Source organism: Chaetodon auriga, chromosome 9, assembly GCF_051107435.1.
Source record: "Chaetodon auriga isolate fChaAug3 chromosome 9, fChaAug3.hap1, whole genome shotgun sequence".
Lineage (NCBI taxonomy): Eukaryota > Metazoa > Chordata > Actinopteri > Chaetodontiformes > Chaetodontidae > Chaetodon > Chaetodon auriga.
The window spans coordinates 538,335-559,782 of record NC_135082.1 but is presented as its reverse complement, the minus strand read 5'-3'; the positions used below and the strand labels follow the sequence as shown (position 1 = coordinate 559,782).

At 40.6% G+C, this 21,448-nt stretch overlaps 2 protein-coding genes across 4 annotated transcripts in view; both read left to right on the top strand.

Moving 5' to 3' along the window:
• Nucleotides 1-12,116, top strand: part of rnf103 (ring finger protein 103) — a 109,857-nt gene extending 97,741 nt beyond the window's left edge. Inside the window, exon 6 of one of the 2 annotated variants that reach the window (XM_076738789.1) lies at nucleotides 11,746-12,116. In XM_076738789.1, the coding sequence (XP_076594904.1) occupies nucleotides 11,746-11,766 (21 nt within the window). In that variant the 3' untranslated portion in view covers nucleotides 11,767-12,116. The remainder of the gene's footprint in view (nucleotides 1-11,745) is intronic. The other variant, XM_076738788.1, reaches the window with a different exon arrangement.
• LOC143325601 (uncharacterized) lies at nucleotides 6,282-10,406 on the top strand. 2 transcript variants are annotated; one of them, XM_076738792.1, is made up of 5 exons: nucleotides 6,282-6,490; nucleotides 6,599-7,620; nucleotides 7,910-7,979; nucleotides 8,692-8,857; nucleotides 9,706-10,406. In XM_076738792.1, the coding sequence occupies exons 1-5, from the start codon at nucleotides 6,283-6,285 to the stop codon at nucleotides 9,806-9,808; spliced, it is 1,569 nt and encodes a 522-aa protein (XP_076594907.1). In that variant the 5' UTR covers nucleotide 6,282; the 3' UTR covers nucleotides 9,809-10,406. The 2 variants fall into 2 exon arrangements, with proteins under 2 accessions (XP_076594907.1, XP_076594906.1); XM_076738791.1 differs by having other exon boundaries at nucleotides 9,679-10,406.
• Nucleotides 12,117-21,448: the final 9,332 nt, after the last annotated feature.

Sequence of the window (21,448 nt, the reverse complement as noted above, 5' to 3'; positions counted from 1 at the left end):
CGTGTTTACATCGCATTTTTTCGTCCAATAAACAGGCTAGCAAAAGCCAATGAAGGTAACATTACAGCTAACGTTAGCTTAGATAATGTAGCATGCATTAATCCATTCGCCTGCAGAACGGAGATTTGTGTATGTTAATGTCGGCAGAGAAATTTGTCTTCGGTTAACTTTAAAATTAGGGGTGTAGCAGTTTTAGACCGAACCGCTCTCCTCTCCTACAGCACGTTAAGTGTAGCAAGATGGCTAACAGAACGGAGATATCAAATCTCCTGACCACTTTCAAGTCAACTGTGTGGAAATACTTTGGCTTTGCTGGAATGCTTCGTGAACTTTCTGTGTTTTGAGTAGGGATGTCAAATTATCGCGTTAATTGCGATCAATTAATTACAGTCATATTTAGCGTGATATGTTTTTTAATCGCGTTAATCTAATTTTTAATCACAAATTTTACTGTTTCTGTAGGAAATTTGCCTTTTTATAAAATCCGGCGCAAGGAGAAGTTATGTTTTTTGTGAAAGCTGTTTTGTAGACAATAGGCTCTGTGCGCAAGCCTCGTGACGTACTTCCGATTCCGCCTGAAATCGGCAAACCAGTTTCCGGTTTACTTCACTCTCCAGTCAAAACAGCACTAAAATAAATACAAGGAATGAAAAATGAATCAACATCCACGAAAGAAGACGAAGTATAATGTGAGAGGGACTTTTAAGTTCCCGAAGACGGTGAATGGCTCTAATGAGCACTGTTGTGTGCCACTTTGTGCCGGCTCAAGTCGCTATAACAGCGAGCTTAGCTTCCACTGCTTCCCGAAGGACACCGAACTTCGTGCACAGTGGCTGCAGAAAATATGCAGGACGGGATTTTCGGTAACTCAGCATACGAAGGTATGCAGCCGACATTTCGAAAATGCCCAAATTCGAAATACCCCCAAAGGTAGACGGGTTTTAGCAGCAAACGCAGTGCCAACACTGTTTGAATGGAACAGTTACACAGCAACTAAGACAAGAGCCAGTGTTTGGGATCGCCGCCCTCGACTGACATCAAGCCGAGAAACATCACCTGTGCCCTGATCTTTGTCTGACACTGAAATGGACATAAAGTCAACACAGTTAGCACAACAAGTAACAGTAAACAACATACGTTGCTAACGTCAGCTAGTCATCACAATGAACTTTACAAGATGCCTGCAAAATCTGTCAAAGATATCTATCAACGATGTTCATCGTATCGTGGATGCCCACTCCCCTGCTCCGAAGAGCAAACGGGAAAAAGGGTTTCGTCTCTACATCTCTAGTTACGTTCACCAGTACGAGGATAAGTGATTTATTGGTGACGTTAGCTGACTAGCTGACGTTAGCAACGTGCTAATTTTTTAGTTTTGTGTTTGCTTCGTAAGCGATGGTAAACAAGAAAGTGTTCAAATGCAATTTCAAGAAAAAGAAAGTGTAGGTACGCAACAATAATGTAGCTGTATAGTGCACAGTAATGATAAATTTAAAGTACATATTTAAAGTAATGTAAAAGTTACTTTTATCTAGTAATAATCACTTTTACATGCAGTAATTCATAAAGTAATTTAATAACATTTTGGTCAAGTATCTGGTAATTTGCATTAATAAGAGTTATTTGAAAAATGTGATTAATCATGATTAATCACGGACCAAACTGTGATTAATCAAATTAATTTTTTTTAATCGATTGCCAACACTCATTTTAGTTGTTTTTCATTTTGCCAAGTCATCAAAACAAGTATTGTGTATAATTGACAATGCAAATATCATTTTCACATTTTACTTTTGTACTTAAGTACATTTCAGAGCCTGTACTTTTTTACTTTTACTTGAGTGAAGGAGTAGAATCAGTATTTCTACTTTTACTACAGTCTTTTTTAGAAGTAGAGAGTGTGAGTACTTTTGCCTCCTCTGGACACAGAGCCAGAGGAGCTATCACTAGCCGCTAAGTTAACTAGCAGCTAAACTAAATAACTAAATTTCATTTAGACAATGTAGACAAATGTTTATTTTTTGTATGAACAGAAGTTCTATGTATTGCGAAGTGGTAAGAAAAGTGTTGTAGTAATGTGCATGTTCTTTATTGCAGTGCAACAATTTGTAAATAAAATCCAGACATTTTTTTTCTGGAAATATTCAAAACATTTCTTTAGTAGCTTTGAAAACCGAGGTTAGAACTGAACCATGAGTCAAAAACTGAAGTTAGAAATGAACTGTTGATTAGGTGAACCGTTACACCCCTAATTAATCCAACCTTATTGGAAGAATGATTGGTAACAGTAATCCACCATGACTTGTGTTTTACAACTTGTGCATCATAACGTTGCAGAGCTGGAGGGATGCACAGACAGTGAGCACCACCACTGAAGCCCACAGTGACCAAACACTGATGAACATCCCGTTGAGGTAAAAACATTTTGTTCAATTCACAGTGTAATCTGTGACAAAGCAACATGAAAACACCCAATGCATGAGGTTTCTTTTCACAGAGAGTGGTGCAAGTTACAATGTGTTTAATGTACTGCCACATAATGTTAGTCCCCTTAGGTTTGTTACAGCCAGTAATGTTAATCTCATTTAGAAAATAAATAAGAACACTAGGGTTGGAAATTAACCTTCTCTACCAGCCACTGATTTGTTTTACCAGACACTTTATCCTGGCAATGTACTATAACGTCATGTGAAAAATGGTGAAACTAGATCTACAATATCCAAGCAATAGGCTGTCATTTCACAAGATAAATATTATAACTCTTCAGGAAAATAGTGACATTCTCTTTCTGTCATACACACACACACAGTGCAAAATGAACTTTTTTGTCCACCTGTAAATGGCTAGTGAATGCTCAGATTTTACCAGCCACTGGTAGATGATAATTTACAATGCTGACATAGACTACATTCTGGCATAGGTCTTCTTGCTCCATTATCACCTGCTTCAATGGACAATTACGTTTTGAATCATGACTCAATGCATGTGTGAATGACTGTGAGGCTAATTTAGCATGACTTGTGTTTTGCAACTTGTGCATCTTTTAGCTACAGGTGGAGGGATGCCAAGGGAAGCCACATGCAGTGAGTGTCACCACTGAAGACCACAAGCAAAACACAGAGGTGAAGAGGATTTTCAGGTGAAAATATTTTTTCCATTTGACTATGCAGTCTGTGGCACTGAAATTTGATTTGGGATTCAGTTTGTATCCAAGTTACCTCAAGTAAACTAAATTTGCTTTGCTATACTATTATCTCCGCCAAGAAATCATGCATTCGGTTGTACGTGTGTGTCTATCATCTCACAAACTAGGCTCATCAGGCTAAAATTTTATGTGCACACTCATAGCTGTATGTCAAAAAATCTCCTGTGGTTTAATTGTTTCAAAGCTTTTAGAAAATGTTAAAATAATTGAAATGAATGTAAAAAAAATGTGCTACTTCCCCAGTATTGCACAAGCTACCTGTAAAGTGTAGAGAGCTAAACTGCCACGTGGAAGAGATCAGCACTCTACTGCGTGCACATTTAATGTCGTTTTTGTGTTGTTTTTATGATGTGCAACATTAATAACTTTTTCTCTTCTCTCTTTCATTTTTGCTCTACGTAGGCCAGAAATGTATCAATGCAAGCAGTGTGCCCATGAGAGTAAAACCATAATAGGTTTTACTAATCATATGAAACTCCACAGTAATGCTGCAAACTGCCCTTTTACCTGTGGTGTACCTACTTGTACCCGTGCATTCAGAAAATTTGCAGCCTTCAAGTCTCATTTGTACAGAGATCATAGACGGTACAAGTCTGACAAAACTACTACAGATGAGGATACTGGTACAACACTGATTTGTCAGATTGAATTTTGTCAGGGTACATTTACAAATGTGAAGGAGTTGCTTAATCATCTGAAAGGCCATATAGCAGAGGGCAGGAAAATATCATGCCCCTTCAGGGCTTGTGAGAAAACATTTGGTGTAAAATCTACATTTGCATCTCACATTTCGAGAACACACAAAAAAAGTTCGGCAGGAGAAATACGTGAGGTGGTGTTTCCACACCCAGCCCAAGAAACCCCTTCCCAACTTTTGAGTCCGCCCTCTACCTCTCTCACTGAGTACGATGGACAGCCAGACACAGAACTGGATGATATTGTGGATGAAGACCTCTTTTTAAAGAACTTGTCTCTGTTTTACCTGAGGCTTCAGGCTAAATTAGTTTTACCAGCATCAGTAATTCAGACTATTATTGAGGAAGTCCAGGACATCCATGATTCTGCTCAGTTGCATATCTTTTCCAAACTCAAAGAGAAATTATCTGTGCTTGGGGTGCCTGACACGGATATCACAAATGTAATTGAAGAGCTCACAAAACCTGACATATTAAAAAAAGGCAACAACATTTTGCGTACAGATCAGCGTCGCAAGTCAGTATTCAAAAACCACTTCAACTATGTTGCACCTCTGCCTTTGTATTTAGGTGTAAATGACTCAGGTAAAGAATGCTTTGCACAGTATGTGCCAATAAAAGAAACTATTGCTTCTCTCTTCGAATCTGAGGCTTTCAGAAAACAATATGAAACGTCTCATTCACGCCTCTCGTCTCGTGATGTGTTGGAATATGTATGGGATGGACAGAATATGACTGATAATGTCTTGCTTAAAACAGAAACCTCATCTTTAGCCTTGATTCTCTATCAAGATTCTTTTGAGGTAGTCAATCCATTAGGATCAGGTCGAAAAAAACATAAGGTACTGGCCGTTTATCTGACGCTTGGTGATGTTTTGCCCTACAACAGATCAAACATCGATCACATGCAGCTTGTTCTTCTCTGCCGAGAACAAGACTTCAAGTCTTTCGGACAGGAAATAGTCTTCAGTCCGCTGATAAAAGATCTGAAGCAGCTGGAGGACAGTGGCATTGTTTTGAATAATGGCAAAGTCATCAAAGGTTCTGTATGTGAGATAGCTGGAGATAATCTCGGCTCTCACAGTATTGGTGGCTTTGTGGAAAACTTCAGCAAGAGTTCTCATTTCTGTAGGTTTTGTGATATAGACAGAAGAACATTTCAGTTGAGTCCACTGTCCACTGGGTCAAAGAGAACAAAACAATCATATCAGCAGCATGTACATGAGTTAAGAGTAGGCAATACAGATACAGTGTGTGGCATAAAATCTGACTCTGTGTTTAACCAGCTTTGTTACTTTCATGTTTGCCAGCCTGGTCTTCCGCCATGTCTTGGACATGACCTTTTTGAGTGCGTTGTTTCTGTTGACATGGCATTGTGTATCAACCACTTGGTAAACCAGGAGAAACAGTTCTCCTATGTGGATTTGAACAGAAGAATAAGTCGATTTACATATCTTGGAAATGAAGCAGATGACAAACCTCCTGAGTTCAGCCCAGGTAGTGAGAAGTTGAGCGGCCATGCTGTACAGAATTGGTGTCTGTTGAGAGTACTGCCTCTGTTAATTGGGGACAGGATCAAGAATCCTTCTGAAAATGGTGTCTGGAAGTTGATTTTGCTCTTGAGAGAGATAGTTGCTTATATATGTGCACCAGCAATTACTGCAGATCAGATTGCTTACTTGAATGTTCTTATTGAGGAGTACATTCAGTCCAGAGTGGAGCTGTTTCCACACTGTCCTCTTAAACCTAAGCACCATTATCTCTGTCACTATCCTGAGCTTATTCTTCAGTTTGGACCTCTCATCCGTCTTTGGACGTTGAGATTCGAAAGTAAGCACACTTTTTTTAAACAGTGTGCCAGGAAACTACACAACTTTAAAAACCTGTGTGCTACTCTTGCAGAGCGACACCAGCTCCTCCAAGCATACTTAGGCGCAGGAAGTTTTTTCCCTCCTGTCATCCAAGTTGAAAAAGGAACTGAATTCTATGTTGATGACTATAGTGAGAGAAACAAGGTAGCAACTGCACCATTTAACTTCACACATGACACTACTGTAGCCACGTGCGCTGTGAATGTCAAAGGGACAAAGTACAAAAAAGGAATGCATGTTGTTTTAGGACAAGATGATGAGGGCCTTCACATGGGTGAGATCATATTGATTTTGATCCATCGTGGCGACTTTGTATATTTTGTTGTGGGAAGGCAGCAAGCTGTGGAGTTTCCTGATTTGGGTGTTCACAGTTTAACAGAGGTTGTCCAGGAGTCGTACTACATGTGTGTGAAGCAGGAAGACCTGCTTGATTATTATCCTTTAGTGGGGTACAATTTGAATGGTACATCAGTAATCATAATCCATCACTCTCTCCCAGATATATACTGACATGGCAACGCTGGGGGAGGACATAAAACAAGCTGTGTTGGCTGTATTGCCCAGTTTACCAGAAGATAAACTACAGTCCCTCCTGAACAAGTTGGAAAGCATTGGTGTGGAATCCAAAACTGATCTGCAGTTCATTAAAGAAGAGGATCTTGCTGCTAACATCACACCTATCCAGTGTCGGAGGCTCATCAGTGCATGGCAAACCGAAGGTATTTCTCAGATATTGCTTATAAAAACACGCAATAAAGAAAATTCCATTATCACGTTGTTTGTAGATATTAAGTAGTGCTATGACTCTTTTTTTTTTGTCCTTGTAGACCAACCAAGACATTTGTCACTGACTGCCTTCGAACCCTCTGACTTAATGTTAAGTACCGTCACACAGTATCCTTCATCTTCTCAGTCCCCCTCTACCTCTCCAAGTCTGTCGAGCAATGAAAGCTCCAGAATGACAGTGAATTTAAGTGCCTGGCCTGAAAACTTCAGTGTTCCTTGGAACAGAATGCCCACTGGTATCAGAACTGCCATCGCACAGGAGACACGTCCCTCTGCGAAAGACCGCAGGGAAATGGTACGAATAATTGTTGATGAAATGAGGCTGACTGAATTAAATCCATCAAAGTCTCAGTGCTTGACAGTGGCCTGGATGATTGTAAAGCAGCATCCCAGAAGCTTTGCCGATGTCATGAAAGATGGCACTAAGATTGGCAGCGGCTTTGGATCCCTTGTGACTCAGTTAAAAACACGGATAGAACATGTTAATCGTGGAAGCACTCTCTCCAGACGAAGGAAGTCAAAAAACGTCTCAAAATCACCTGCAGATATAGCTAGAGGACCAGCTGACCAATATGGCTGCGTGAGATGGCAGCCTGACTGTCCAGTGGACGAAACTGAAGAAAGTCTCAAAGATAAACAGAGAGAAATGAAAGACCTCTACAGCACTGAGGGGCCATCTGGTGCAGAGAGAGGACATTTGACTCACTTAATGAAAGCAACCTACTACTTACAAAGAAAAACTATCAATGCCAGCCCACCCCCTTCAATCGCTGAGCTGAAGAATGAGTGGCCATATCTTTTCACACCAAAAGAGCTTTACAGCCATTTCCAACTGCTCACTGACATTGACATACTGCATAAAATGGAGCAGGCCATAGAAGACAAAGGGAAGCTGATCCTCAAGTATTTTGAGCAGAAGCCAGCAGGGCCTAATGCAGATGAGAGGGAGCGCATCCTGGTCAAGTACAACAACGAAGACAAGTGTGATCCACTCCCATGTGTGATCCTCCTGCTTATGGCATACTTCAGAGAGAACCCTGACGGACTCATTTTGCAGACAGATGTAAGTGTGTAATTATTGTAGTTTGCAGAGATAGCAGAAGTACACATGTTCTTTACTCAAGAAGAAGTACAGATACTTTGTGTCAACTTAGAAGCTGTATAGGCCATGGAATCAACTCTTAAAACTAAAAACTCACCCTATGAAAGACATTTCTGCAGCCATTTTTTCACATCCTACCCTTTCTGTCAATTGTAGAGGTAGGCTAATAAGTTGTATTGTATCGGTATGATATACTCAACAGTGAAACTGAAAGCAATTGTCTGTCAATTTTATTTATCTTTGTTTTTAGGTGTTTGCAACAGCAGCTGACGCCGAAAGAACACTGCTGCTTCCTGACTCTCCAAGACTAATTGTCTTAGGTATGCTATACAGTATCTGTGATGTCTCATTGGCTGGATGCCATATCTCCAGAACTCAGGGGGAATTTCTTCAAATTTGGCACAAATGTCCATTTGGGCTAATGGATGAACTGATTAGATTTTGGAGGTCAGAGGTCAGGGTTACTGTGACCTATGTGATGTTTTTTGGCCAAGAATCCATACATTAAATATGACAAATGTCTAATAGGATAAAATTAAGTGACATTTTCATTCCAAAAGGTTAAAGGTCCGCTTTACTGTGATATCATTATTTTCTGCAGAAACACTTCTCTGTCTGTTGTTCAACACCATAACTCAGAGACAGAAGGGCAGGTTGTGCCCATATTTCACATTTGGTCAGAAACTAAATTGGTCACACTAATCTTGGGTGCCCACCTTGAAGCTGTGCCGATTACATAGATCTTTCTGTGCTGCTGGGTGGAAGATGTGTGTGTGAAATATCCACGTTTTTGCAGCAACATCCATATCTGAAACGTTGCCTGCTGTCATGGAGACCACTTAGTGTTCTATCAGTCAGCTTTACTAGCCAAGCATATCAACACATAACAGGAATTTAAATGTTGTAAAGCATTGCAAAGACCAAGACCATATGTAGGATACATTAATGTAGCAGTTTATTGTGGATATACTTATGTGGAAAGCAACAAGAAAAAAACATTAACTTATAAACCATATGTTTGTTTATGTTTAGGTGAAGTGCTCACAACCACCGAGTGGATGCTGAGTATTGAGGGCCAGGTGCTTGTGCCTCCTCACCCCAACTTTGTAGCAGGACTGGCAGCATTGTTTTCAAGTTACTACAACTTCAATCTGGTGTACCAGGAGCAGACAGCAGCCACACTGGAATTCATTCAAAGGTAACTAGGTGTTTGTAGTTTGTACTTGTACTACTGGACAAGACACTATTTTGATTTTCCAGCACTAACAGACAGTGGACTCCTCTCAAGCGAGGGACATGCTCATTGGTGTAGTATACAGCAGTTTATGGTGCATACCCTCCTATTTTTATATCAGGTAACAGGATACCACCCATCAGCCAAAAAGTCATTGAAATCGCCTGCTTTCTCCTTAGTGATGTACCCATCTACCCAGTGGTATACCTGCCAACCCAGACACCACAACACCAGTGAACATGCTGTGTTATAATAGAGTGTATATGGCACTTGTTTCATGGTATGAAACAAGTGTTCAGCATGTCTAAGTACAGTTTTGTCCATTTTTGATCAAAATCTTTTTACCATGTTTTTTTTTAGTCAACATATTTCTTTCAGTTACTGGTAATTACTCTTGCATATTGCAATAACTACAGCTTTTATTAATCCATCAACTGTAATACAGACCAAATCCCTGTCTCCACCCAGTCACATGAATGTAAAGTTATTAAGTTATTAACGCACAGTCTTGTGGCAATAAATACAAGCTGCCCTTTTAACCATTATAACTCTACATCATGTAGTCATTGCATTGCAGAGCTATTTTCTATTTCAGCTTGCCTAAGTGCCTGGACTGCACAAATTAAATGATAATGAAAAATAATAAACAGCATAGTTTTTGTTGCAGATTTGCACATGGAACGTCAAACGATGGGCTTGTATTGTATGACCTGATTGATTCTGCTGGCTTGTTGAGCAGCTGTGAGCACAGTTTTTCATAAAGTTTTGTTATTTTCTTATTTTAGATGTTTTGTCGGAATAAATCCAAACAGTGGCACCAAGACAGCAAAGCTGAGCCAAAGAAGTGGGAAGGTCAGTCCTCATGTCTCCTCTCTTCTTCGGAGAATTATGGACTTTGAATGGCTTTCTGCCTAACTTATGGCACATTTCAACCAGCACGGCTCAACTCTGCTCTGCTCTCTACCCGGTCGTTTGTGCTTCCATTAGTCGCAGTACCTGGTACCCTATACTACCTGCTCTGGCGAGGTTTCATGCAAGCTCTTTTATTGTTAATTGTTCTTCCTGATCCATGCACCTTTTGCACATGTTAATCTGTTCAAAGTATTAACATTATTAAAAGCAATGGCTCATTGTTCTTAATATTTCACCTCCGGTTGATTTCAGATTGGGCCTTTATGCCCATACGGTCAGTTTTAGTCTACAATAATACTTGACTAATTATGCTGAAATATTAATGTTAGCCTGTTCATGAATGTCAGTGAATGTATTAAGGCTTGCATTATCAGTTGCCACAGTGTGATGTCTGACTGCATTCTGGCGAAAGTTGACTCTGGTTCACTGGACAGCTGCTGTGTTTTCACCTGACTATCTTGTGGCAGCATCCTGCAGTGCACCACTAAACTAAGTGCACTTATTTTGAAAGGGGGTACTCCGTTTTTACTGGACATTTGGTCTGAATGGAGCCTATCTCCATTCATGGAGTTCTTATTTCAGGAACTGTTATGAAAAATAGTTACCTCAGGTTACATAAGCTGAACATATTGTACAAATGCTGTAGGTTTTAATAAAAGTTGTATTTTGTAGCAACTCTGACACTGTGTTTGTATTTGTTTCATTCACATTTCACAACCTGCATAATTTGCAAAGCAGCTGATGTGAAAACCAGAATTAACTGTAAAAACATTTTACGACAACATATTGTATTGTTTATTATTTACAGTAATTACCTGGCAACTTTAGTTGCCAGGTAATTACTGTAATTTAGTAGAATACAAGAAAAAGTTGTAAACTAGATTACATTGAATTGCTGTTTTCTAAAAACAAAAACAATTAGTAACTGTAAATTACATACAGCAATAACCTGTAAAAGATTTACAGTAATATGTTGTAATAAGTTTTACAGTAATGAACTGCGATTTTACAATACTTAACTGGCAACTTTTTTGCCAGGTATTTACTGTAAATTTTACAGTCAATTCTTTACAGTGTACTTTCTGATGACACAGCAGTTATGGATGGCATTGTGCTGGCCTCCAGCACCACTGTAAAGAATCTGGGAGTTCTTCTTTGATCAGGACATGTTCTTTCACTCCCATGTAAAACAAATTTCAAGGACTGCCTTTTTTCACCTACATAACAATGCAAAAATCAGGCACATCCTGTCTCAAAATGATGCAGAAAAACTAGTCCATGCATTCGTAACTTCCAGGCTAGATTATTGCAATTCCTTCCTATCAGGCTGCCCAAATTTGTTGCTGTATATTCTCCAGTTGCTCCAGAATGCTGCAGCACATGATCTGACAAAAACGAGGAAGAGAGATCACATTTCTCTGATATTAGCCACTCTGCACTGGCTCCCTGTAAAGTTTAGAATAGAATTTAAAATCCTCCTCCTTACTTACAAAGCCATAAATGGTCAGGCACCATCTTATCTTAAAGAGCTCATAGTACCTTATTACCCCACTCACACACTGCGTCCCCAAAATGCAGGTCTACTTATGGTTCCTAAAGTCTCCACAAACAGAACAGGAGCCAGAGCATTTAGCTATCAAGCTCCTCTCCAGTGGAACCATCTTTCAGTCTTTGTCTGTTAGACAGACACTGACTCTACATTTAAGAGTAGGCTTAAAACTTCCCTTTTTGATAAAGCTTATAGTTAGGGCTGGCTCAGGCTTTCCCTGGACCAGCCCCTAATTATGCTGCTATAGCATTAGACTGTCGGGGGACCTCCAAAGATACACCAAGCTCCTCTGTCCTTCTCTCCCTCTCCATCTGCATGCTTTCATGTTCTACCACAAGGTGTTACTAACTTAGCTTCTTCCCCTGAGTCTCTGTGCTTTGTCGTCTTGCAGGTTCCCATGGATAGTGGCTGAATCTGGATTGTGGATTACCACTATGTCCCCTGCCATGGCCCTGCCTGACATCCACTGCAACTGCTACGACTATTATTACATCCACTGTCACTGTTACTGTGATTGCATTTCTGTCTGTCTCTGTCTCACTCTCTCTCTCTTGCTCTCTCTCTTTGATTGCATTTCTGTCTGTCTCTCTCTGTCTGTCTCACTCTCTCTCTCTTGCTCTCTCTCTCACCCAACCGGTTGTGGCAGATGGCCACCCACCCAGAGCCTGGTTTCTGCCTGTTTAAAAGAAGTTTTTCCTCTTGCTCATGAGGGAATTGTTGGATCTCTGTAGATAAAAGAGCTTGGCCTGTACCAGCTGTATATGGAAAGTGTCCTGAGACAACTTCTGTTGTGATTTGGTGCTATACAAATAAAATTGAATTGAATTGAACTATCCCTGCCTTGGAGACAAATAGCGTGCTTAAGACAGAAGAAAGAATGATTACTTTTGAAATCTATTTAATCATTTATTAAAGATTTTAAATACAAATTTAAAATCCCCCCCCCCCCATCTCCTTGGTAATTTTGACACTGCAGTCAATATTCAAATGATCATAGTGATGAATTCATTTATTTCGCGACTGCTAATTTAGTTTCAGTTTGCTGTTATATATGGGACTTATTAAAACAGGCAGCTGAGTGTATTGTGGACACAGAAAAACTGTCCATATTTACCATAGTCATTCTCAGCCTCAGGGTCAAAAGCTGCCTGCAGCTCCTCAACATAAAGGTTTAAGGGAAGACTCTGGCATTCTGTGATGACTTTGTTCTTGAAATGTGAAGGCCACTTTGTGAGAAACTTTCCAGATAACTTGTCCCCAAACATCATGGAAAAATCCTCGTCAATCTTTAAACAGAGATACTGTTGTGTATAAATGATGCAGCGATGAATTGAAGATGATGAAGAAGTTCTCCGCCGATACTGTCTTGTTCATATATAAAAAGGTTTATTAAAGCAAGTACAGCATCTCAGACAGCATGCTATGTCTGGGTGGTTTCAGCCAATAGAATCAACACACACATACAGCAACTCAGACATGAATTATATAGGGGAGTTGTGTTGATACAACTAACACAGAAGGGTTGAAGAAGACTTAATATGGTCATGGCAGAGCATATACTGCAAAACAGGAGAGGGCCTAATATGGTCATGGCCTCTCAACGTTTATGTTAAAGGTATACATTATTTACGAGTGAAAAGATTCCTCAAAGCCCAGGAGGTCAGAGTTTCCTGCAGAAGACCAGATACTACAATACAATGTCCATATACAGGTTACTCAAGTATGCTTTGCATTTAGAAGGATTACGCTTTCAAATATTTAAAATACTATGAAATAATTCATATATATCCTTACCAATCCAGGTATGTCAAGGAAACGAGGGAAGACATCCAAGACTGAAGATGTTGCATCCTGGTCATGAACCAGCTTCTGTCTGTACCCAAAGGTGGCTCTCATCTCTTTCTTTAACCACGGATTAAGTGTCAGATGGAAACAACCTCCCTGCACTTGTCACCAAAGAGCTGTTCACCTATTAACAAAGATTCTCGTTGGGTTGTGGGGCAGTCCTGGAGATTAGGCCTGGAATCCTCACAGAAGCCATCATAGGTGTTGCTGAACTGTCTTGAATCTCCAAGCAAGAAAGCCAGTATTGGCCTCAGAATCATAGTAATGTTCCTGCTCACTGCATGCACACATTCACATACAGAGACACACACAAAAACACAATCAAAAACGGTCCTCTTTAAAGGCTGGTCTCATTCGTCCCTCTTCTTCTCCAGCAGGGGCAGGGTTCTTTTTTGTGGGGAAGAAAGATGGGACTCTCCGGCCATGTATTGACTATGGGCCACTGAATGACATTACCATCAAAAATCGGTACCCTTTGCCACTCATGTCATCAGCTTTTGCTCAGCTCCAGCAGGCCAAAATCTTCACCAAATTAGACCTGAGAAACGCCTATCACCTAGTCCGAATCAGAGAAGGGGATGAATGGAAAACGGGTTTTAACACACCCAGTGGGCATTATGAATACCTGGTTATGCCATTTGGGTTGACTAACGCTCCTGCTGTCTTCCAAGCCATGATCAATGATGTTCTTAGAGACTACTTGAACCACTTTGTCTATGTTTACCTAGATGACATATTGATCTTCTCCCCAGATTCTGATTCTCATGTCCGCGATGTACGTCAGGTTCTCCAGCTGTTGCTGGAGAACTGATTGTATGTAAAAGCTGAAAAAAGCGAATTTCACGCCAACTCCATATCTTTCCTCGGCTTCATCATAGCCCCTGGAAAGTGCAAATGGATCCGGCAAAAATTAGCGCTGTAGCTCAGTGGCCTACACCTGATAGTCACAAAAAGGTTCAGCAATTCTTGGGATTTGCTAACTTTTACAGGTGATTTATCAGAAACTTCAGCGCCATAGCTGCCCCCCTCCATGCGCTCACGTCTCCACAGACTCCGTTCCTGTGGTCCTCTCAAGCTGAGGACGCCTTCCAGCGAAGCCTTGGGCTCACACCTCACTGCTCACCTGCCATCTGGGGGTCAAAAGAACCATGCATGTCATTTCCCAGAGATTCTGGTGGCTCTCCATGGAGCGAGAAGTGCAGGAGTATGTGGAGGCGCGCCCCATCTGTGCCCGCAACAAGACCTCCTCCAGAGCGCAGATGGGATTGCTGCAGCCACTCCTGGTTCCCACTCGTCCCTGGGCAGAGATCTCTCTGGACTTCGTCACGGGGCTCCCGGTCTCTGAAGGTAACACCACTGTCCTTACAGTGGTGGACCGATTTTCTAAGATGACTCATTTCATTGCTTTACCTAAGCTTCCATCCGCCAAAGAAACAGCTGAAATTATGATGACCCATGTGTTTCGTATCCACGGATTTCCTAAAGATATCGTTTCAGACTGGGGGCCCCAGTTCATCTCCAGATTTTGGAAGAAGTTCTGCCACCGTCAGCCTCACCTCTGGGTATCACCCAGAATCTAACGGCCAGACAGAACGTCTCAACCAGGAGTTAGAGACATGTCTTCGTTGTCTGATGTTGCAGAACCCGGCCTCCTGGAGCAAGAAGCTGATGTGGGTGAAGTATGCCCACAACTCGCTCCCCACCTCAGCCACCGGAATGTCACCGTTCCAATGTGTCTTCGGTTACCAGCCTCCTCTCTTCTCAGAGGTAGAAAAGGAGATCATCATCCCATCAGCTCACGCCATGGTCCGGCATTGCCACCACATATGGGCAGCCGCCCGCAGGGTCCTCCTACGCAGTGTGGACTGCATGAAGAGGGCTGCAGATCGGAGGCGCCGACCTGCTCTGGTGTACAGGCCTGGCCAGAAGGTCTGGCTCTCAACGCGGGACTCGCCCCTCCATGTCGCCTCCAGGAAGCTGGCTCCACGGTTCGTGGGGCCATATCCTGTGTCCAAGGTCATTGGTCCCTCCTCGGTTTGCCTGCGTCTGCCCCAGTCCTTGAGGGTTCACCCCACCTTCCACGTCAGCCGGGTGAAACCTGTCAAGGAGAGCCCCATGGTTCCCGCAGCCATACCCCCTCCGCCCTCCCGGGTGATTGACGGTGGTCCTGTCTACTCTGTCAAGACCCTTCTGGCTGCGTGCAACAGGGGCCGGGGCAGGCAATTCCTGGTGGACTGGGAGGGCTATGGTCCGGAGGAACAATTGTGGGTTCCTGCGAGCTTCATCATGGACCCTGACCTCATCACAGACTTTTACAAACATTATCCTGACTTGTCTGGTCCATCAGGAGCCGTCCCTAGAGGGGGGGTACTGTCATGACCAGGAGTGGGTCAGTGCTATCTAAAATTCCAGCATTTTCCATAAAGAGGAAAAGGTCTTTAAAGTATGCTGATACCACCCTGTTTACTTCTCCCCACAATCTTTCATTTCTTTGATTATGAACACTACGTCCAACCATAAAACTACCTCTGTTTGCTCCTCGGTTCTCAATCATAAACCGTGCAGTATCAATGTTCTCACTACCAGCATCTCCCCTGACACGTTGTGGGAGTCCAAACTGTCCAACATCGGCTCTCAACCATGGTTTGCTTGATTCGTCTGGCAGACTGCAGCACAGATCGGAGCCACAGACGAATGCTTGGAGTCCTTCGTGTCAGTTCGGAGCAGACTTTGACAGGAGCGTCGCTGACAAAGTTGGCATGCTTAAGCGGGTTTGAATAAGAGTTGGTCCGTGAGGTGATATTTGTTTTTCCAGTTTGCTTAAATTCTCTCAACCATTCATTCAAGAAATTAACGTTACATTTGCATCCCCATTTTTCGTACCATCCATATCATTTGTCGTATTATTCATTATTCATATTCATTCCCATTATTGTGTTTAATAAATAATACTTTTTATACAAGTCGTGGTCAGACAATGTCCTTTTGAGCTGAATATAAGCAATCCCTGTGTCGAGAATTTACGCTTTAGATTATCAGATTGATCTACTGTTGGGCCATTCGTTGTCACTACATCAGCATTATAAGACATGATAAATAGAATCCTTCTTAGCTGAAGAAGGTTGGTTCCCCCGTATTTTATTAATAAATGCAACATTATCTTAGAGGTTTAATAAACTGATTCCCCTACAACTGCTGTATCTAGTGATGTGTTGTAAAAGAAACCTTATCATTTTGTTAAGGGAAGCGTCTCAACTAGAAATAGACCCTAGGTTCCATGTGACAGGAAACACATGGAAAACCAACAAAGCTACCCAAAGAGAAGAGTGGCACATGTGGAAGCCTTTTTATGTTATCGTGTTTTAATTTTCGTTTACGTTATATTCATTTTTGGTTTTGTTTCTGGTTTGGGCTTGGAAATACTGAGAGGAAGACAAAAATGAAACACAGAGAGAACTAATTAAAATAACCACACAGAGAATTAAAATAACCTCACTAAATGTGAATGGCTTAAATAACCTGATTAAACGAAAAAAGATTTTGCTCAAGATAAAGAGAGAGGGAGGAGATGTAATGTTTCTTCAGGAAACACACCTTTCAAAAGAGGAACATAAGAAATTAGAAAGACTGGCAAACACTCAAGTACACGTGTTGTGTTGGGTTCTTTTGCAAATAAAGACCACTGCTTTGAGTGATCATGGAGCCTCTTTATTAACTAGCTGCAACAACATTGCACTTCTTCTAATTCAGCTGTAGTGTGTTCTCATGCAGATTCCGGACTAGACTACTTCTTTATATTTAAAACAGATTTAGATAAGGTATCAGACTGCCATATTGGCACAATAGAAGTATCTGACCATGCAATGACATCCATGAAATTAAAAATAGGAATTGAACAAAGTCCAACATTATGGATTCACTTTTGAATGATGCCGACATTAAGAATACAATCAGGACAACAATTGAACAATATATAGAGATTAATGATAATGGAGAAGTCTCCCCCATCACACTGTGGGAAGGGGCTGAAGCAGTAATTCGAGGAGAGATAATAATGTTGGCATCGTATAAGGTAAAAGAAAATGAGAGAGAGAAAAAGGAATGACTAATCTCCTTAAATAAACTCCAAAACGAACACAAAAAGGAAACATGTACACAGGCTTTAAACAAAATTAAGCAAATTAAAAAAAGGTTAGATCAAATTGAATTGGAAAACATTGAAAAAGCACTAATTTTCACAAAACAAAAACATTACAACAGCGGACCAAAAGCACAGAAACTACTAGCATTCCGGCTGAAAAAACAAAGCATAAAAGTGAATGTAACCAAAATAAGGGACAGTAATTCTAAAAATGGATTTAAAAGGACAGAAATAGCAAATAAATTCTTCAAATACTATAAACAGTTATACACACCAGAGGTTCAGGAAGCCAATATAGGAAAAATCCAGAAATACTTAGAAAACATTGAACTGCCGGAAGTTACAGAAGAATAAAACAATCAACTCATTAAATCAATAACAGAAGAGGAAGTAGCAGAAAGTATAAGACGAAGTAAAAAGGAGAATTGTCCAGGTAGTGATGGTTTTACTAACGAATTTTATAAGGAATTTCACCAATAATTAACACCACTCCTCTGTAAAGTGTACAACTGGGCACTAGATAATAAAGAATATGCCCCAACATGGAACTCTGCAATTATTACTGTGATTCATAAAAATGGTAAAGATCCAACAGACTGTGCATCATATCGACCAGTCTCATTGTTAAATGTTGATCAAAAGCTGTTCTCATCAATCTTGGCAAATGGACTTATAAGAATAATTCCTAATATCATAAACTCAGACCAGTCTGGTTTTGTCCCTAGTAGACACCTAAGTGATAATGTTAGAGGAACAATAAATATAATGGAACACTCCCAAGAAACAAAACAACAATTACTTATGTTAACACTCGATGCGGAAAAGGCTTTTGACAGAGTGCTGTGGCCCTTTATATTTGAAACATGCAAAAAATTTAAATTTCATGAAAAATTCCTAAGTCTGCTTCAGATGATGTACAAAACACTCAATGCGAGAATTAGAGATAACGACACCCTGTCTAAACCTTTTAAACTTTCAAGAGGTACACGACAGGGAGATGCGCTATCCCCTCTGATCTTCATCCTGGCTATGGAGCCAATGGCAGAAAAAAATAAGAAAAAAATAATAGAATTCAAGGAATACAGATCGGACAGGAGGAGCACGAAATAGCAATGTATGCGGATGATGTTATCATTTATTTATCTAACGTAACCCAGTCAATTACTGAAGTGATGGATGAGATCAAGCAATACAGTAATATATCAGGATATAAACTAAACACAAATAAAACAGAGGCTGTACTGACTAAGTCCTAAACGAAGTCTTGTACTGGAGGATTTAAGTTTAGACATGCGCCCAGTGCACTAGAACATAGCAAAATGGACAGTTCAGTGATGTAACAATTATCTTGGATGTTTATTTTCCTTTATAACAGCAGCAATAACTTTAGCTCAAAATACACGTAACAAAAACAACAACCCCAATTGCTCATCACATCAAACCACATGCACATAGGCACATAGGCACAGTCAAAAAACTGTTTGCTTCCCAAATCAGCAACACCTGTGTTTTGGTTTCCCTAGGTTAAAAAGCCTACCTGGGCTGACCCGAGGTCGGCCGAGCCACTCAGCAAATACAGCCCTCCTAGTGGCATGGAGCTGAATATGGCTCATACAGAGGAAATGGTAAAAGGTCAACCAATACCTCAAGACATACAACTGAAATAGAAACTCAAATGGGAACAAAGCAAGTTAAAATATTTAGGAGTGATTATCTCCAAAGAAATAAACAAAATATTAGTATTCAATTTTGGAACACTGGAAAATAACCTCAAGCAAGATCTACAAAGATGGACAGTAATTCCACTGTCAATAACAGGAAGAATCGAAACTATTAAAATGAATGTTCTACCAAGATTTGTTTTTCTATTTCAGAATTTACCAATATTTATTCGACAAAACATGTTTGATAAATGGGACAAATTATTTAGTACCTTTATTTGGGGAAGAGGAAAAGCCCGGCTTAAACTTAAATTGTTAAAAAAAATAAATTACATGGAGGATTAGCAGTGCTGAATTTGTCAAATTATTACATAGCTGCTCAAATTAAAGCAATCTTAGCCTGGATCAATAATAATAGTACAGCAAGATGGAAAAAATGGAACTCTTTCAAATGGAAAAACCACTGAATGAACTCATATTCAGCAAAGTAACTCATGCAACAGTTGATAAAATAGATAACATTTGTATAAGGAATACAGTAAGAGCCTGGAAAAAAAAATAATGCGTAATAAGCAACTCCAAAAAGACCTGGTGATTCTGAGAGAAATTGCAACAGACTTTAAGAATTTTGCAACAGATTTTAAACCAAATCAGTTAGATGACTCATTCAAAACATGGGCTGACAAAGGACTGATCAGATTTAGCCAAATAATCACAGATAAGGGGACTGAGACATTTGAGAACTGTTAGGATCCTGCCTGCCTGTCTTTCCTAGTGTGTCTCCTTGCCCTTTTTCCCTATTGTTTGTTGTCTGTCTGTTCTCCCCTGTCTGTGCAGCGGGGTGTCTCCATGCTCCCAGCTAACCCCGCCCCTGCTGGGGCTCACCTGTGAGGCATTGTTCCTGATTGGCACAGTATTTGAGGAGAGAGCCCTCTCTTACCTGTGCCGGATTATTCCTCATCCTCCCATGACGGTTTCTGGTCTTCTTGTTGTGAGTACTATGTCTCTTTTGTCTTCCTCTCCTCCTGAGAAACAGTTAATGCTCCACTGTTTAGTATTGCGTGCTTCTTTTGCTCCCAGTGCCTACCTGCCACTTCCACGCGTGCCTATACCACATACCCGCCTCGTCAGAGCTCCTTTAGTTATTTTCCCACTCCTTTTGAGTGCGCCATTAGTTTGGTTATTCTCCACTCCTGTGTCCAGGTTGCATCCTTGGGTCCTAACTATTTAGTGGCTAAAGCCTAACAAGAACCTCTTGAAAACATTTAACCTTCCAAACTCTCAGTTTTACAAATATCTACAGGTAAGAAGTTACTTGATAAAAAATATGGGATATAATAAAAGCTTAAATGATGTACACCCTCTAATTAAATACATAATAAACACACACAACAAATTTAATCCTAAAAATGTATTGGGGTAAATATATAGAATTATCAAAGGTGAGGGAAAGGGGGAGAGACCACAGCTCTGATTAACTGGGAAAATGAGTTACAGACAAACATAACAGAAGAAGGATGGATGGATATGTACACAAGCACCTGGAAAATTACAAACTCTCTAATTTGGAGGGAGTTTTCCTGGAAAGTTGAAACACGATATTTTAAAACACCTGTTATTCAGTCAAAATATAATCATGGAATCACAGCAAAATGTTGGAGAAACTGTGGAGAAAATAAAGCTCATCACACAGTATTATATTCATGTCCAGTCTTAAAAGAGTATTGGTATAAAGTAACAAAGGAAATGGAAAAAAAAAAAATATTTCAGTGTAATATCACCCTGACTCAAAAACACTTACTTTTAGGAAAAGCCCAGATGCATTATCTCTGCCATCAGACGAATACCTTTATAGAATATTAAGAATAACAGTAATTAAACAGATTACTAAAAACTGGCTGAAACCAAACACACCACAAATAATAAAATGGAAGGAAACAATTGTGCAATGCAAGGAAATCTATCCTATGGAAAGAATAACACATAGAATAAGACTGACATACTATGAAACAAAGGGGGAGACGGAACAAACTTAGAACTGTTACTAATCTTGGGTTAGAAGTAAATAGTGATGAATGTAAACACAAATAGTTAGGGGGAAACAAATATATATATCCATGCCCAACCAAATATCAACATATACATTGCTTTGGGCAGGGTTTGCATCTACATTCTACATAATTCATGTCTGGGAGTTCTGTTCAAATTAACTGGTACCATCCATCCATCCATTTTCACCCGCTTTGTCCGGGGCCGGGTCGCGGGGGCAGCAGTCTGAGCAGGGACGCCCAAACTTCCCTCTCCCTGGACACTTCCTCCAGCTCATCCGGGGGGACCCCAAGGCATTCCCAGGCCAGCCGAGTGACATAGTCACTCCAGTGTGTCCTGGGTCTTCCTCGGGGCCTCCTCCTGGTGGGGCATGCCTGGAACACCTCCCTAGGGAGGCG